The 20,292-nt window shown below is 35.1% G+C and overlaps 2 protein-coding genes across 2 annotated transcripts in view; one reads left to right on the top strand and one right to left on the bottom strand.

The window, feature by feature from the left end:
- LOC137398857 (uncharacterized) overlaps positions 1-4,520 on the bottom strand; it is a 37,853-nt gene extending 33,333 nt beyond the window's left edge. Inside the window, exon 1 of the mRNA XM_068085032.1 lies at positions 4,471-4,520. The gene's annotated coding sequence lies outside the window, so the exon portion shown is untranslated. The remainder of the gene's footprint in view (positions 1-4,470) is intronic.
- Positions 1,525-20,292, top strand: part of LOC137385565 (uncharacterized) — a 105,647-nt gene continuing 86,879 nt past the window's right edge. The window contains exons 1-2 of the mRNA XM_068072052.1: positions 1,525-1,943; positions 2,139-3,520. Of these exons, the coding sequence (XP_067928153.1) occupies positions 1,525-1,943; positions 2,139-3,520 (1,801 nt within the window). The remainder of the gene's footprint in view (positions 1,944-2,138; positions 3,521-20,292) is intronic.

Genomic DNA, 20,292 nt, shown 5'->3' with positions numbered 1-20,292 from the left:
GCTGCGCGCTTTGGGGTGGGACAACTACTACATTTACCGTCAATTTCCCACTTTTTTTTACAACTACTTGGCAAGTAGGTGCGTTGCATAATATGTTACTGTCATGCTTGTTATTGTACACATGACTGGACTATATGTTGATAGTCATTTTACTTCATTTTTGTAAATAGGAATTGTCTGAACATGTACAAGTAGTATTCATGTAAATAGGAATTGTCTGAACATGTTGAAGTAGTATTTATTTAATATTGTTTGTGTTTTATGTAATGCTTTGCTGTATAAGTAATGCTTGCTAACATTTGTACTGTATCAACAGTGTGCGTAATGCTTACAGCCACCTACTTTTGTCAGCTTCAACTATAGTTGCCCATTGACAGTGCTCGCAGCGAGTAGATGCTACAAGAATGTTTATGTAAACATTGCAGTAGGCTTGATAGAGCAATTGTGTGTTATGCGATGAGTCAGTTGAATTAGCGCAGTGCTGCTGTGTACATGTAATCACTTGCTGCGAATAAAGTGCTTTGACTAATTGTATTCTGTGTGCGTGATGAGAAAATCATCAACTAGCCACAATTTTATGTTGTAGTATTGCTTTCTCTGGCTTAAAGTATGAGACTAAAATTAAAAGATATATAAACAGCTGATACTAACTAACATTCACTCCTACTTAATATCAACCTTATCAATATTATTACCCTCATTTTATGCAAACAACTATACTATGATTCATTTTACTCAGAGCTCAGTTAATACACGGTGATACGGGTTAATATACCCTATTTGCCTTGAACTGGCGCTTAGGATCAATTGGAAAGTGAGTAAGTAACCTGCATATCATAACCAAATATGTACTATAATCGGACTATGCAATTTCGTTTCATCTTTGCCTGCAAAAAGATGCTTTCATTTCTATGCTGTATATCATATTTTATCAATAAAGCAGGGGTCTCAACTACTCGGATTTAATCCGAATTGGTCGGATTTGAAGTTCAAAAGCAGTCACTCGGACGGATTTTGTCCAATAAAGGTTTATGCTCGGATTCCTTGTAATCTGCTAGGATTTTTCAACCACTTACTTGGATTTTCTTGTTTACATTTCTTATCAGCTTAATCCCTGTGTTAAAAGAGATAGAAATTCATTAAAAATTTTATTTAAAGAAGTTTAATTAATTAGCAAGACGTCTTTGTCTTTGACAAAGAAAGAGAAATGATTATTTGAATCGCTAAATTTTATAACCTAACTTCTGTAGCTGATAAAGGGTGAATCATGAAGGTTTAATCATAATATACCCGTATGATACGAATGTGGGTAACTCGTTGTTGAATCGATAGTTATATATAGTAATAATCACACATTTCAAATGAAATCTTACGTCTTTGGCATACGCTAAATGCTCATTTTTTATGATCGCAAGCTAAAGCTAGTCTGAGAAATACATGCAGCAGAATTAATGCTCAACGTAAGATGAAATCTATCATGCGTAACATGCATGTTATCTACAAAGCAACTTAGTGTGCAGAAAAATGGCTGCTGCTTCTCCCTTAGCGGTCAGCAGCGATAGTGAAGAAGGGGTTGTTGTTGAGGCTGCCCCACCATCTAAAAAACCTAAGAAGCTTGCTGGCAGCAAAGCATCTGCCAATTTACTTGCTGAGCTCAATGAAAGTTGTCCAAACACGTTTAAAAAGCACTCTGAATATGAACTGTGTTGTTTGGAATGCCGATCAGTTATTAACATTCGAAGAGGGGGAGCCAAAGATGCTAGGAAACATACCAATACCACCAAACATATCAAGGCAGTGGAACGAAATAAAAAGCAGAGTTCTTTGGATATGTATGGCTTGAAAAACAAAGAAGATAACAATGTAATAAAATCCGGGGTCATGCTAATTCAGATGCTTACCATGAAGAATGTCAGCTTTGTTGCTTGTGCTGAGGTTGCTAGGTAGGTACAACATAGTTTAACTGAGAGTAGTTAGTAAGCACTCTTACATGACAGTGATTCTTTCCTCACGAGTTGTATATAGTCTAGGTAACTTATTATTTTTCATAATATATTTTCTTTTTCACTTGTAGTATTGATGGAATATTATTCTAACAATAATAGACTACATACTGTACATTGTTACACATTTTACAGGGGATTAAAATCTGTATGCTCTGACAGCAAGATAGCCAAGTCAATGATGTGTGGAGCTACTAAAGTGGCACAAATCACAAAGTGCGTTGGAAATGATTATAATACTCAGGTCATTGCAGAGCTGAAGCTTAAGCCTTTTACTCTTATGATCGACGAAAGCAACGATTCTAGTGAAAAAGTATTAGCAATTCTGGCATCCTTATATGATGAACCTACTAAGACAAATTCCACAAGGTTTGTTCAGCTGGTCAAATGCTCAGATGCCTCTGCTAATGGCATATTCAAGCTCGTGGACTCATTCTTCAAAACTCATGGTGTGATAATATGGACTAATGTTGTTGCCTTCCAGAGCGACAATTGCAATGTGATGAAAGGCAAACACAAAGGTGTGATAAGACTCATTAGAGACCAAAATCCAAATGTGGTAGACATGGGTTGTATTTGTCATCTCTGCAATCTTTGTGTTAAAAAGGCCAGTCAAGCTCTACCATTTTCCGTAGACGACCTTTTGGTAGATATTCATTACCACTTTGACAACAGCATGCCCAGAACAGAAGAGCTGAAAAGCTATTTTGCAGCATACCCAGATCTTGAATATAAGAGGATGCTAAAGCATTGTTCTACTCGCTGGTTGTCAATAAGGCCCTGTCTAGAACGGCTGCTGGTATTCTATGAACCCATAATGAAGTACTTCATAGATTGTAAGGAGGCCGAGAAGCGAGGAAAGGCAAAGAATATAAAAGAGATCCTCACTGACCCGGTGACAAAGCCACTGCTGTTCTTTTTGAGTGATACGCTGAAAACTGTTGACAAGTACAATGTACTCTTCCAGAATGAGCAGTTTATACTTGATAGAGGTTATGAGGCAACCCTGTCTCTGATCAAGGACTTACTGGGTCGCATTCTCCCTCCAGAAAAGATTCGACCGCATCTGCGACATGATCTTTCCCCGATTGATTTGAGTAGTTTCCTAGAACCATCAGAGTTTGCCATCAGTACTGATTGTAGGATAGAATTGGAACGTATCTATGATGAAGACACCGAGACCGAACACAAGGTACTAAATTACTGCAAGGATTGGATACTTGCATTTTTTACCAAGCTCCGAACCACCTTTCCAGTTGACCTACTAAAAGCCTTCAGTGTCCTCAACCCACAAACCATTTCTGAGAATCGCAATGTCATTAAACTATTTATTGATCTGTGTAAGCTGATAGGAGCACCAGTGCCAGAAGACCTTAAAACACAGCTGAGGATGATGCTTTGTGATGAGTTTGACACAGCCAAGGATTGTATACCGTTCTGGATTCACATGGCAGAGAAGTATCCAGTTGTGCAGTTAGCCATGAGCTATATTCTAGCTTTTCCCAATAGCAACGCAGGTACTGAAAGGCTATTTAGTCTATTAAAGGCTGTACACACACCAGTACGCAATAGTCTTGCTATAGAGACAATAAATGCGATCCTACAAATGAAGGTCAACAAACGATCTCCAGCCACGGAAATTGACAATAAAGATGAATTGTTGAAACGTTGCAAAAAAGCTACAATGGACTATAACAGATTGCACAGTTCCTAAATTTCTTTGCCTGTATAGCAATTGTTCTTATTGTTCATACGTCATTAAGTGCTACATCCCACTCACTTTCTGTTCTTTATCAAGTTGAAAGCCCTCATACCAATAAAGCTTTTGAACTCAGATAAGAAGTTCCTTACCAAAGAAATGTGAAGTATTTGCTTGGATTTTTTTCTGGACAGGTTGAGACCCTTGTAAAGAGTTCTTCATCATCATCATTTTATTGAAGCGAAAGATATAATTTGAGACAGGAATTAACGATGGTTCTGTCGTTGGTGCAACAGAAACCGAAGCTGTTTTGTACGAATATAAGGCAACGATCACTCAGCGCAGCTCTTTGTTGTGCCGAGTAGCAATTGGAAAGTGGTCGTTTTATTTTTTACTTACTATTTGGGCAAGATACACGTACGTATTAGAAACCAACAGTTGTCGTGCGTTTATCTATCGGTTTTCTAAACGCGAAGCAAAAAATTGGCACGTCGCACAGCTTTGCTAGGGTTCAGTTTGCAATAGTTTCTCACATACAGACTACATCACAAGCACTTTTCATTTTTAGAGTTGATGGCATGATATTAAGTTTCGCAAAACGTGGTCGTAGTAAAGTATAAAACAAGTTGATTTTTGGGTTTGTATTTAAAACCTGAATAACCAGGGCAATAAATAGATTAAGCTATGAACAAGGTGCTTGAAGAAATTATTTGAACCTTAGAGTTTAGGTGCCTGTCAATAGCACGCCTATTTGGCAGTATTTCATACCTCCTCGGCTACGTATGCACCTTATTGCTACATCTGCTACTAGATTTTTGAGTCGAAGTGTGTCTCTGTTATACGAATCCATTACTAGTCGCCCCAAAGATAACTCGGCCTAGCCCATTCGCCCCAGATCAGACCACTCACCCCAAGTCAACCTTAGTCCGGTCGCCCAGAGTTTTAATGAGAAGACAACTATTAGATTATATCTTATATTTCGAAGTTTAGAAAACAGTACTGTTTATTTAAGGTTTTAAAGTTTATTAAACTGATTTTAAGATAACTTTTCAATCATTAAAAGCAGCATCTATTTTAGCAAAGTCACTGACAAATGTTATTGTGCAAAAATACATACTGCAAGTCAAGTAAAATGCTTGTAGTTGGTATAGTTTTTTTTTCTGGTAATTACTCACATGATCACATCATTATTATATTTTACATTTTTGTATGTATCTCGCCATAAAGTACAAATTGTTAATCATTGAATCTCACATTAGTGGTGTAGTGGAATCCATATGTGCAGTCAGATACTAATGTAATCCGTAGCTCTATACCAAGCTTTAATATTATTATTATTATTACATGAATATGATTTACACTGCATTACATTAATTTAACCATTTTAGTACATGGGTGATAATTTTTACCGCTGCTGACACTATCAATCATGGTACAACAAAACATAGATACAAAGGAGACTACGTTATAAGACAATGCATAAAATAATATGCATGCATATTATCATAATGTTAGCAGTCAGCTACCTTGCATGTTGCTCACTGATTACCACATAAAAGTAGGAATAGGATGTTAACCAGCTTGTTAGTAGTGTTATAGTATATGTTAGTTGTTGTTAGTAGTGTTATAGTATATGTTAGTTGTTGTTAGTAGTGTTATAGTATATGTTAGTTGTTGTTAGTAGTGTTATAGTATATGTTAGTTGTTGTTAGTAGTGTTATAGTATATGTTAGTTGTTGTTAGTAGTGTTATAGTATATGTTAGTTGTTGTTAGTAGTGTTATAGTATATGTTAGTTGTTGTTAGTAGTGTTATAATGCAATTTAATAGTTTTTAGTACAATTTAAAAAGTTGTTGTTAGTATAAGATATATACATGTACATGGTATATATCTCAAGTAGTGTTATGCGTGTACGTAAAATAGCAAAATCTGTACATCTTTATAAGCATAAATAAAAAATTTGTTAACAACTAATACTAAATAATAGCAGTAGTTAATGAATAATTAATCTAAATGGTTTTTTAACAATTTAGTTGTAGATACATCTCCATTCACATAACCGCTCTTGTACATCAAAGGACTTTGTAATATTACGATTGGCCTGCTTTCTAATCTTTTTGATCAGCTTTTCCAGGCTCAACAATTTCACTTTTGTTGCCTCTTTATATAAATGGTTGATAAAATTGTAAAATAGTAGTGGGACATTTTGACATGCATATCGAGAAATTGTAATTGTAACAACAAAGATTAGCTTGCATTTGGCTATACAACTTATCTTTAGATGTGTAGTATTCAAACATGTGCAACGTATATTTTACTCAACCTTGCGATGCACCTACATATATATTTCGCTACTCTGTTCACACTTTAACAATATTATACTAGATTAAAAGTTACATGTACATGTACCCCGCATTTAGACGGTGATACCATCCTTCAACATCGTTGCTAATATGAATGAATTTCATGAAATAGTTCCAACAATTGGGCCCCCAATCTCTTTCATAGACGTTTTCTACATATTCACAGAGTTGTCGAAATCTAGCATCACCTGATTGTGCCTTCAAGTGTCCCATGGCGACTTCTATGTGTTCACTTGGCAAAAACTGTAAAGCTAGAACTTTCCATAATAAGTCATATGTTCCACTTCTCTGAGCATATGCAGAAGCCAGGCCTAATGTCTGCATATTTCTATATACGCTCTGGCTCCAATGAAACCCACACCCTCTGACTGATACATGTATATTCTCCAGACCTGTCTGAGCAGCTGACCAAGATGCTGCAAATAACAGTTCATCCAGTATTACTTTAGTAAAATCATGCAAACAACAGAAACATGTATCACCATATTGCATACATTTATATGTAGTTGCACAACATAAAATTGTACATCTACATTAAAACACGTATATAATCAATTGGGTTAAATCGTTTGCGCAGATACATGCATATACAAAAATACATCTTTGAATGCAAAATGTCTAAACAAGTTGAATTAATTATATGGTTAAACTTATTGAAAAGTGAGTTATTACATAAACTACAATGTTATGTTTGATCTTGACAATGAGTTCTTGTTGGATTAAATCGAAAAAAAGTAGTTGAGAGTTGCGACCACATTGTAATTGTAAAAAAATTGATTTATGCACAGTTAATCTGTTACAGAGTTTTTTTAAACTATTTTTGCTCACCTCAATTTTTGTCAAAGTTTATTGTATCTACAACTGTGCATGAAAGTCTACCTTTTTCAAAACCTGTAACTATAGATTTCACTTTTGGTGCATTAGGCATTTCAGATAGCAGTGCTCGTAAGACCTACAAAGTTAAAAGTCAACAAATTTAAGTTTACCTGTAGGTTCAAAAGTTTTCAAAAAGTGCAGCCTAAAAACATTAATAGATGCCTTCCGATATTCTTTTGCCAATTTACCAGACATCAGAACAAAAGCTAATGGCACTTGTACTTGCTCTTCATCTGCTTTTACAAATGTGGGCAATGTATATAGCTGCTGAAATGGCTATTGATATATTTTGAATGTCCCATCTGCAAGACATTGCTTGGCATTGGCTAACAGTTTCAGCTGATCATTTGTAGCAAACAGAAGATGCCTTTGGAAACTGCTTTTGGAAACTGAGGTGACAGATGTCGGAAATCAACCTGTGAGCAGCATTAGGGCCTAATTGAAAAAAATGAATTAATATAGCAATCACTTTTAAAATTGAAAAAACTCGAAGTTTCAATTTGTTGTTTGATTCATACCTTCTGTAGAAAATTGATAAAAAGTAACTGTCAAAAAGGATGTTATTTCAATAAGTAATATCCTATGCATGTACATTACTTCATTTATATAATTATTTGTTTAGTAGAGCAGGCAAATGCATAAAGAAAAATCTTTACTAGCAGCTATAAAATAAATACATACCATAAAATCGAGATCTTTGGGCTCATTTGGTCGTTTGCTTTGTGACGTTTATTAAGCAGACTAACCAAATTTTCTCCTTTCGGTTCCATTTCCGTGTTCTGAATACCTGTGGTAACTGTGCTTTCCACTATTTCTGTAGCCCCACGGTGTGTTTCTTTTATATAAATAGCTTTGATCTTCAAATAACGACTGGCAGGTCATGTTTCGTGAACGATACTATGGCATTTGTATGATTATTATAATTATGCTATGATTATGTGGCTGTATAAGACAACAAATATATTATTTTCGCATCATATAATACCTTTTATGAGCAATATAAGAAACTTATTTTGATTTAATTTTTAGTGCAAAATAAACACCGATGTATCGTTTGTAAAGATAAAATTATATTATTTAAAGCAAAACTGAAGTAATTATCAGTCAGTATTAAAATAGAACTAGAATTACCCAAATTTTCCCAGCCTTCAGCTTTCCTGAACACGCTGGATGATTATGCGAGCCAACCTGTGTGAAGGTATTAAAGTCCATTTGAAAAACTGAAGCAAAGCAAGTAATGCTTTTACTTCGGGCACAGCAACGTCATTGTGTGCCTTTTAGCGGTTATATGTCGCTTGCTGAAAAAATATCCATATGATGACACCAAAATGTCTCCACCTCGCTGTGATCCTTTTTCAATCACAACAGAACTTTTTTCTTTTTCTGGCGTATCCATATCCCGGTTTCGTTCAAGTTCAAACAACTAAAACAAACAAGATGCTTTATGAATTTTAGATTAGACAAGCAACTTTGTGTGTGATCACTAGTCTCCAGTGTTTTGGTAAGTTCAGATAGCTATGACATCTCAAAAATAATGAAACAGCTGTTTCACGATTTTTTAAATTATGAGTTTTTACTACAGTTTTCTATGAACATGATTTGTATTGAAAATCCATTCGCTGTCAATCAGAACTAATGTGATGCCAAATCTTTTCTCATACTTTATTAAAAATGGCACCAGCGCTGTTGAACCTTTTTCACTTCTCGCCACTATTGCTTAATTGTTCTTCAACTGTATAGTAGGCTAATAACAAAATCAAAAGTATAACACGCTAACATGTACTATTAATTTTTTCGGTAATATACCCACATAAATAAAAACCAGAAAATCATTTGGTGAAGATCTTTAAGTGTTAGAATAAAATTATGGTAGGATATTTTTTACAGTGCCCCAAATGGCCCCAGATAGTTTTACCTACGTATAAGTAAATTACAAAGCAGCCTTATCAAATAACGCAGGATTGTGCTGCTTTTATTTTTCCACGGTAAAAGACACAAAAGATATTTTAATTATTGAATCATTACTTAAAGGTCCTGTTGAGCTATGTTTAGATGAAACAGTCTGTTAATGACATGTCATCTTGTTTAGTCGAGTCTTTCATGTAGAACTACCAAGTTTCAGGTCATTTGAAGAACCAGTTCTCTGGTAACTGTCTATAATGTACATGCATGTTTAATTATGGCTCGAAAAACATTTAGCGTATCGATCAGTCAATTAATGACGTGTAAAAAGAGTTGTTTATCAATTGCTACTCCGAGTTCCTAGATGTTTTATTCAATCATGGCGTATTCCGGAAGAAAGATTCCGGAATCTCCCCTCCATAACACAAAGGCCTCTAGCAGCAACACAATGTAAAACTAATGATAGTGTTACTCTATAGGCAACATAGCAAAAGGGATGAGCTTGTACCGAAGTTCTCAGTAACCAATTTAGACTATAATTTGGGGGTACTTTAGTGAGCCCACATTAGATTTAACTGTAGAAATGCATGCTACCAGTTTTACTTGGTCAGAAACTTGAGTAGACTGAATACATATTCATAGTCGCCTAATAAGTACATGGTATGTTACTATGCCTCATAAATTATTACAGACTATTAAGGAACGGCTAACCTTTCAAGCTGACATGGGAGTTGTGCATTTCTCAGCTAGCTTTTGCAGGGGTGAGAAACTCTTACTTGCACACCACTTCATTGAGTAAAAATATTAAAGATGAAAAACTCTTTAGGTGTCTAATCAAAATAGCATCTAAAAGTAAAGATTTCGCTCTGCTAAACAATTATTCGGATGCTAATATCGATTAGCTCATCTGTGCAGAAAACGGGTTGTGAGGTCAGAAGACACTGTGGAAGGTATTGAACAGCCAGAAGAGTTTGAAATTTTTCCAAACAGAAGCAACAGTCGGAATGCAACTAGCCAAGCATACGGTGCTAGTATTTTTGCTTTAAAAATGTTAATCTTTGTTTTAAAATGTAAATTTTTAATTTTGCACGTACTATAAATATAGTTTGTTTATGTCGCTTGTTCTTGAATATATATTTGTAGCATTTGATAGATTATTATAAAACTTATAAATTTGCACAAGTTTATAGTGTATTATTTATTAGCATGATTGCTGTAATCCATACATACAATCCATTCATGCATAAAAAGCCAGTTTTGGCTGTGAACTGTAGCAAACATATCAATTAGTGCAATGAGCTTTTATGCAACCTCGTTAATTATAGTTATAAAATGAAAAAATACCTTCAAACTTAATATTTCCTTTTAAGTTGCTAAATTGTCCAAGTTCCTTTTAAGTTATTCCTTAAAAACTTGAAAGCTTCAAATTTTTTGGTATTGTCTCAGCTGCCACCCGGCAGTTGCTATAAGTTTTAATGAAGCTCAACCTACACATCCACATTATTGTCCCGTCTGAAATAAACCTCTAGCCTTTGCACTGCTTGCAACATCATTTGTATATTACTTTAACTATGATTTTCTATCTATGTGAATAGCATAATTTTCTGTCTCTGAGATTGGTCGCTATACTTATTGTGATAACATTGGACTTCATTCGGGCTGCTGCTTTCACTGCCTTTTTAATGGGATCCTTGTCCTTCAAAATACTAGACATAATAAAGTAGGGGAGATGGAGATACTGAGCAGTGGAGTGCACTTTTCTCTTTTTACATGTTGTTTTATTACATTAAGTTCTGCCTTCAATGACAGTCTGTTCCTTGCTTTCTCGGTTTGATTGCCATCTGAATCAGACTTCCTTTGAGGGCCATGTTAAGGGTGTATAAAAAATTATATAAAAAACACCGATGTTTCCATGATGATATCTACTCATTGCGTAAGCGAGGCTAATTCTACTGATTATGGTTGTAAGTGTGAGTGAGTGTAAGTTGCACAGGTTTTAATTTTGATAGTTATTGTATTTATTTATGGTACATATATGTATATATATATTACTCATGCTACAAACATTACTGTTTTCGCTTTGAAGCCTCATCAGTGCAGCTCAGAATCGGCAAGGGAGACAAATCCCATTGCCAATGAAAGTGGACTTTTTGCAATGAAACGAGGGAGTTGTCTCATTGTTTATTTAAAAGCCAATGTGTGACATCGGAGTGCTCAAATCACAAAAGTGATGAGCTATGCACGAAGGCTAATAGTGTTGCACTCCTAACAGAGCGCTCAACCAAACCGAAGTAAAACAGCATAATACTTATACTACAGACAGTACCGTTTTGGCTATTGACGCCTCAGCAGTACAATTCAGAGCTGGGAAGAAAGATAACTCCCATTGCCAATGAGAGTTGACTTTCTGCCATGAAATAGCAAGGTTGTCTATTGGTTTCATCAGTGCCTTGTCAGTGTCATCGTATATGTATTCGTCACAGCACTCATTCTTATACTCTTGTTCTTTTTAGTGTATCATGTTTTGGGTAGAGAGTTCCTTCACATCGATTTTACAAACATATCTCAACATCTGGCCAAAGAGGCTTGCTTTGTGGACAGTTGGCTATGTCAATATAAACGTCATATTTTTGTACATGACCTTATATCCTGGAAAAAACTTGCACCACCAAATCCTTTTATAGAACTACTGCTTTTGACGAAGCCCAGGGCACATGTATTCTTGTAATCGCTGCTACATCCTATGAGAATGCACCATAACCAGGATATTGAGAAAAGTGAGCAATAGGTGACAGTGTCAGTAGTTTTATAGATAGCCCAAGCTGTTGATACAGCAGGTTTTTATGCTTTCTTTGCATTCTGTCTGGATTTTCTCATGCGTACTGCAAACCGAAATTTTGTATCATGTTATTGTTAGGCTTAAAGCCCAATCATATCAGCAAAACCTACTGAGCATTGAGACTCGTATGGTTTTGTCATATTTCGTTTGGTCATATATTTTTAGTCGTATATTTTATATGGTTTTAAAAAGATTAAAATGGCTGGTAAAATTTCAACTCGGCCTGCATGTAATTATATTTTCAGTATACCGAAAACCATGGCAAAATTGATTAAATTTTTTCTCTTCATTGTTAGTATGAAAAAACATTTTTAGATAACCTTTCTGCTAAAGTGTTAATATATACTGCATTGAAAAACACTATCAATACTTGCAGCTGCCTTATTTGAGCAATTGCCTAATGGAGCTCCTTTTGCCATAGAGTTTTATTGTATCAAGATTGGCTTAATGGTGGAATTGATTTATTCGCTGTCAGTGCTCTGTTACTTCTGTCTGTCTTTTGTCGTATTATGTGACCATCCAGTCATAGGAAAGTAACATAACACTATTTTGCCTGTCACACATTTGCCAGGTTGCTAAGCCAAACATGCAACTAGGAAATTCTTTTTCAGTTTTCATCCTGCTCGCCTAACCTAATAATATATATTAAAACCTCAACTGCATGAAGGCATTGTTTTTTAAAGATTTTTTACTTTTGTTTTGTTCCTTCTGGATACATGCTCAACTAGCTAGGGTTTGCTATTTTCACCTTGTTCACGTTTAATTGTAATAAACCTTTACAATAATAAATAATAAAATGTTTTGAGTTTGAAACATGTGTCATGCTTACACCTACATATATTTAACCTGGTAATACGCTAGAGCAATGATTATGGCACAATAATTTTATTATACGATTAATTTTACAGCTATATTAGAGTCTGTTTTGTTATAAGTCGGAATTTTCATACTTGAATTCGATCGCAGTCGCAGTATTTATGTTCACGCATCTCCAAATTCGATGTGTCAGTTTGCAACGATACTTTCCATGAAACCTGGACATATAAATCAATGATAGCCATCTTGCATCAGTGTTACCGTAGGGAGGTCAGTACTGTTGTAGCTTGTTGAACACGCCCTGAAAATGCAACTGTATACGTCAAAAGACTATTAATTTTTTATATATCTAATCGATAGTTAAGGCAAATATATGTCGATAGATCGGGTTGCTGCGCTTCAATAGATACACATAAGCAAACATACTGAGTGGAAAAACTCTAAATATTTATTACCCACTTCAAACATATAACTTTTTATTTTATCGATTTGTCAAGTTTTAGATACATGCATGTAAGGCAAGCTTGTTAAAGCAACGGCCGTAATCGATTTGTGCTGATGTAGCAGGTATTTTTGCATCCATATTTGATGGTGTGTATGTATGGTCACTCTAACAACCTTCTGCATACGATTTTCTTTCGCTTTTTCTAATTTAGTAGTTTTAATGTAAGCTTTCGCAAATCATGGAATGTTTTTTCTGTTTGGCTTTTTTTCATAATTGAGGGCTATTTGTGTCAGTCTTTAATGAACTAACATCCTCGATTTGTAATCAACTTATGACTAAAATACTAATCAGCTTTTATTTTTAAATGTATAAACTATAATATGCTATATCTACTATTATTATCTGCTGCTATAAAATGGATCTTACTGTTATAGAATTGTTTACCAATTTTAAACAACCTTCAGCCTTTTATACCGTGACATGTAAATGCATAAACACAGACAAGATATCAATCAATTACCATGTTCATGTTAACTGAAGGCTCCAAATTAAACCGCATGCAGAAGTTGCTGTATCTGAATTCCATAGAATCATAGCTGTAGATATATGGTAGTAAATTAAATCATATACATGTATGCCAGATAATGAAATGCTTTGGGTTTCTTTCATATTCAATTAGATAGTCAGCCGGTGGGTGTTTAAAAGGCTGGTTCTCTGGTACCAGACAGAGTTTTGAAATCAAATATTTTTAACAGCCAGGCAACCTGTCGTGAGCAAGACATGCATGTGTGATCCGAAAACAATCAGGTAAAAAAATTGGAAAAACACATAGCATTTACTCAGGCTAACCGACACACGCATGCACACACACGCACACACATGCACCACACACATGCACCACACACAAGCTCACACGCACGCACGCATGCACACACACACACCACACGCACACCACGCACACCACGCACACCACGCACACCTCGCACACCACGCACACCACGCACACCACGCACACCACGCACACCACGCACACCACGCACACCACGCACACCACGCACACCACGCACACCACGCACACATACTGGCAAAAAGAGATTTATTAATAGAGATATAGGCTAAGCCCAATAGAGTTATCTTATTGTAAGTCATCTAAATTCCAAGTTGATGAAACACTTGGTGAAGAAAGCTTCAAGAACTCATATAGATTATCACATATCCAGGAATATGTCGTTAACTCATAATAGTTTTGAAAACTAACAATCTTTGGACTATCAAAACGTTAACTATCCAACTATAGCAACAATAATTGATTAGAATTGGCCAGAGAGACTGCTATGAAAAAAGTTGAACAAGCAGGACAAGGTGCGAACCCTTGAATAAAGGTAATGGCAGCATCTTGTTCGCTATGGCAATCACCTAGTAAAGTGTCCGCATGCTTCAGATCACCATAAACAGCAGTCATATGAAAAAGGCAATACCACTAGATAAATTGATCTATTTTAAACTCCTTTATGGCATAATGTGGAAAAGATTTCTGTTTGAAATGAAATGACAATAAAGTAATAATAAAGATATACAAAGTGCAAATACTTCTTTATAGTTAGCCATACAATTTTAAAGCTTTTTGTGATTTGTAATTTAGTTCTTGTTTGCTGGTTCTGTTAAAAACTATGGATTTCACATATTTGGTTTGGTACACGTTTTCCTTGTTTTTTTGTTATCTAGACGACTGCTTGGTTTACTGTAAATATTAAACAGTTTCAACCGCAACTTCCTTTTCATCAATTCCATTTTTACATGAGCTGCGAAGCTTTTCCTAGCTCTGACAGTTTGGGTGCGCCAAGAAGTCGCGTGATCTTATTTTGGAGTGTGAAGCTTTACGGAAGTTGCTAGGTTTTATATGATTGTAATATTATATCACACCAATGACTGGGAGGTTTATATGATTGTAATATTATATTACACCAATGACTGTGATGTTTATATGATTGTAATATTATATCACACCGATGACTGTGAGGTTTATAAGAAAGATGACAACAATTATGAAAATCAAACTTCGACGCAAAACATACACTTAAGTTGCAATAACTATATGAAGAGCCAAACAAGAGAAAGTATTTTGAGTGTAACAAACCTTTGTTTTTTTCTTCCCCTTAGACTATTCAAACATTGAGTCAACAAAATTGGAACTACTTCAGACAGACATTTCAGATGTTCTGAGATAAAATTAAACCCAAAACTTGGCTAAATCTAGCTGCTTACTGATCCAAAACTGACTACCTATCATATAAGGACACACAAAGATAACGAAAGACTGTCTGAGCCATTGTCAAAGCTTTGCAACTGTTGGCAGTAAATACAAGTTGATGTAACCTGGTACAATAGCCGTAGCCTACTCTATTATCAACATATGAAGATTAAATTTTATTTTTAAAAGATATTGTAGAATTAGTTATTCGATTGGTTTAGTCAATGACTGTGTATCACTTTATAGGGATTATTCTACGCAGATGGAATGCGTTTTTGCTAAATGGGTTCATATGCTTATCTGTGCAAGCACAACTTCTGTGCTGATTTTTATTAATGCAGGATATTGGCCAATCGCTGTACATTTCTATTCCCACAAATGTCTGTAGTTCATTGAGGAATTGCAAACTTCTATTGTGTAATATAATACGATATATTTCTTCATTTCCTAGAAAACTAATAATCAACTTTTAGAGTAGGCCTACTGAAAAAATACCTGTTCCAAGTTACGGCTACACCTTTACAATTTAATCAATTTTAGGATATTTTGGGCTCTTTAAGCATTGGCTTTTAAACTTCTGATGGTGATTTTTTCTTAGTTGTTTTTTCAGTATTTTTAATTTCTTATTAAATATATTTCTTCCACAGACTTTAATCTAGAAATTTCTCATTGACTCTGTGCTTTTGTATGGCTTGTTTTAAATTTTAAAATTGACACAGATGTTTTTCTTATTTCTCTAATCTGTCACTGATGTAAAGCAATGATGCCGTAAAATGGCAACATATAATTGTTACCTTATCCATCTAACTTGTTTACCATTCTACATGTTACAACCAAGAAAACTTAGATATGAATGCGTAACATTCATTAAGAATTTATGGCTGAATTACAAATTGATCATCCTTTGCACACGTCTCATGCATTTAAAATTTTATGAATCTCGATGGTCAGATGAGGTGTGGCACTTCTACCGGTTGCAAAAAGGATTAACATAATTTAACCCAGTAGACAGAGAGTGCATCAAAGTCAGCAGTTGTGTTTGTCAACCTTATTACGCTAACACGATATGTCTATACATTAAAATTAAATGGTGTCAAAGATGGTCATTAACTTTTCAGATCTCTGTAGTGTAAATATACCTGCTTACCGTATATATTACCTTCATCTGTTCATCTGCCTTTCTAAAACCATGTTGGTAGTTGTTCAAAATTTACAATGTTGTTATTCTTTTGGAAACTGAAGCGGGTCCGCGAACTGACTGTTAACCTAAGTTTCGTAATGGAAACCACAAACGTTTCAAATGTTTGTGGTGACTTTAAGCGATACGAATACTACATTTTATGGGATTCATTTAGAGAGAAAAGTATTATCAAAACGTTGTAACAACTACAACTCTTTTCTAAAAGAGTTACAATTGTTGCAACACTTTGATAATACTTTGTATCGAAAAGTAATATAAAAATTTTTAAACTTCTCGGTGCAGAACTCAAGTTTATGTTCCGCACCGAAGTTTGATTTTCATAATTGTTGCCATCGTTCCTATAAACCTCACAGTCATTGGTGGGATATAAAAAACAATAGTATAGGGTATTACCAAAAATATATGCTGCAACCATTGCATTGATGTATTGGTGTAAATTTCAACAGACTCAGTTCAGCCCCATTGACTAGTTCTATTAGTCATCCATTTTCACTAAAATACTTAGAGATAGTCTAGTTTCCAAAGTCTTTTAATGGCATATCTTACTTGTACATATACAATATGTAAACTGAGTCTTTCGGATCTAGACCATAACTTGGAGGCCCGGGTACCACACTGACAACATGGGCACGTTAACGATCCACCTCTGTCCTTCGCACAATGGGCAAGTGAATTGGCTACCTGGCTCTGTCAGACTGGACGCGTTGCAAAATGCATTTCCTCAGGTTAATCTAATAGTTCCAGAAGAAGCCGTTGATAAGTGTTAGGACCACCCAAGGTAGGTTATCAAAACCCAGTCCTGGTGGTGTGTTTCTCTAGTAGAACATGAGATCACTACCAAGCATTGTCACTACATAACAAAAGCGTGCCATTACTTTTTTTAAACAATATATGAGTATCTTACTTGTACATATACGATATGTGAGCATCTTACTTGTACATATACGATATGTGAGTATCTTACTTGTACATATACGATATGTGAGTAACTTACTTGTACATATACGATATGTGAGCGTCGTACTTGTACATATACGATATGTGAGTATCTTACTTGTACATATACGATATGTGAGCATCTTACTTGTACATATACGATATGTGAGCATCTTACTTGTACATATACGATAAGTGAGCATCTTACTTGTACATATATGATATGTGAGTGTTTTACTTGTACATATACGATATTGAGCATCTTACCTGTACATATAGGTACAATATGTGAGTATTGTAGAAATATTTGTTATTACTAGCAGGTTTCAATACTGCTCAGTCATTAACGGTTTCCTAAAAGATCGCAAGATTGCTGAAACCCATTTCAAAGAACTTGGTTAAAACATTCTTCGTTGTTGGTTTGACCCTCGTAATCCTGTTTAGCACATGTCTTGTAGGCCCACATTTCAACATATTGGTTGTGTCTAAGTTATGACTAGCAAGCCTTTCACGAAACTGAAACTATTAAAGGAGCTGTTACTGATGGCGTTTTGGCTACCATGGTTTGACAAGTAGGTGTATATCTATTATAGAGCAAGGCTAACCGCACTGAATCTAAGTCCCACATTTTAAACTAATGTATAATTTTTTACTGAGACAGAGTGAATGTATTGTCTCTATTATAAATTTCCCTACGTGCATTGATTGCTGTCTTGTAGACTTACTAATACTCTGTTGGTTCACTCACACATTTGACTTGCTATTATACGTAGATCTACATTTCCTGAGAGTGGCAGCCTCAGAAGACAGCCATGGTTCAGTGGTTAAGGCTTATGATCAGCACATGTAGGTCAGTGGTTTGAGTTGCACGAGGCCCATTGGTGGGCCTTTAGGAGGGGCATCCAACCATTAATACTGCTCTGCCAAATCTTGAGACCACATGGTTGCACAAAATCCTACATTTAGACTATGATATGGCATATCTTTCATATGGTATAAGACTGTCATATGGTATATGACAGTCACATAGTATATGTCTGTTATAATGGTATAAGACTGTCATCCGGTATATGACTGTTATATGGTATATGACTATTATACGGAACATGTCTGTTATATGGTATAAGACTGTCATATGGTATATGACTGTCATTCGGTATATGACTGTTATATGGTATATGACTGTTATATGGTATATGAATGCCATACGGTATGTCACCAAAGCTATAATTGTCCATTATTATGGATCAGGCATGAGTGGTTGTCTATCTCACTAAAAACTGAATAGGCATGATTTTCAAGTCAATTTTCTTCCTTTAGTTTTTTTTCTCTAAAAAGCTTTCTATACTTAATGTAAAACTACATAGATTTTAAGCATTGTGTTTCCACACCAGTTTTCTGCATTTGGCCCAAAAGGGCAAGCCTGTCTCCGCATACATATAAGTATTCCAGCGAATAAAAATCCCAGCAATTATTAGCCAGAGCGATAGGTAGGTGTTGCTATGCACAGATTGCCTCATGTCCTCTCAGCCACTTGTTTACTTCATCAACTAGAACCTAGGTTATTACCCTATTCTGCGATACCTCAACTCTCTCAACCGTAAATACTTGATGCCTTTGTTAGTTGTAAAGCTATCAAATCGATTTTGAGTGTATAAAGCTAATTTCCTCTGATGTCAACTACATTGTTGAGGTGTTTGTTGTTCATCGGTGAAACGAGTTTAAAATCTATCAGTTTAAATATTTGCTATTAGTGTAATGCAAAGCTGACTTATACCATCAACTTCAGATTCTAAATTCAAGTATGCTGCTTGCTTGAATAAGGCCGCAAGATAGAAATTATGGTTCAGCCGCTATGGGCGAAACCAACAAATCTGAGGAACTACGTAACTAGCGAGTGTCAGACTATTTTTCCCTAGAGATATGATTAAATATATTCTAAGAGATTTTATTAGAAAAGGTAGATATTTTTCGATTATTTGAGATTTTGTTTGTTGCTTTGGGTGATCTGACTGCCAGGCTGTTCGCAACATTAATATCGACAAAATTTGATCGCAGGTAAAATGCTCAGAAGAAAAGATGGGCCTAAACTTGCCCCAAAATGACTGCAATTAGTCGTGCTTCCTATTTATAAGTGATAAATATATGGTCTCTTCTTTGTTCCATCAGCATTGAGTACTCATATCACAATTTATTCAAGGTTTGATGTTCAAATTAAAGTCTAATTGCTTTATCTGTAAAGAAACAATAAAACATACAATTGTTTTAAATTATACCTCATAATTTTACAATAGTGAGTTGTTTACTTTGCTTTTTTTATTATGTATCAGTCTATGACTTCTCAGTAGTCACTCGCTAATGTTTTTTTAGCAAAAAGATAATTATCATAACGCATCGAATATATTTCAATTGAGGTTGAAAATACAAATTCATGCAGAGTTAACCAAAGGGTTGTAAATGGATGTAGTTTTGATGCAATCTAATGCACATAAAAGTATAATAATGCTTGCTAAGAGACTCACAAAACATTGCCACAATTCTCACCTCTCCAAATGTCATCATCCCCTTAGTTTAAATGAAAATACAGATGTATCTGAGTTTAAATGTCTAGTGACATTGTCACTAACAGCTCATACTGGCTTTTGTACAGTAAAAAAATTATAATCGTGCATCTCTTTTATGATCCCTATTTCTGAATCAATACTAAACGCTAGCATTTTTTTTCAACATTTGTTCAGTACGTTGTAGTACCTAATAATAGGCATGGGTGTCATTTCTATTTTATAATGCACTTATCCATCAACTACTTTTAGTGTATCCAACGGTTGTTAGTAGTTAATCTCCAAAAAATTACCCAACACGTTTTTGGCACTTTAATGAGTCAGTTTGAATTTTTTCCCGGCTATAATTGGTCACTTTACTGGACCGTACTTTATAAGGAATATTTGTGAATTATTTTTA

The sequence above is a fragment of the Watersipora subatra genome, chromosome 1, assembly GCF_963576615.1.
Source record: "Watersipora subatra chromosome 1, tzWatSuba1.1, whole genome shotgun sequence".
In the NCBI taxonomy this organism is placed as follows: Eukaryota; Metazoa; Bryozoa; class Gymnolaemata; order Cheilostomatida; family Watersiporidae; genus Watersipora; species Watersipora subatra.
Note: the sequence above shows the minus strand (reverse complement) of the source record. Positions and strands in the feature narration are given on the sequence as shown.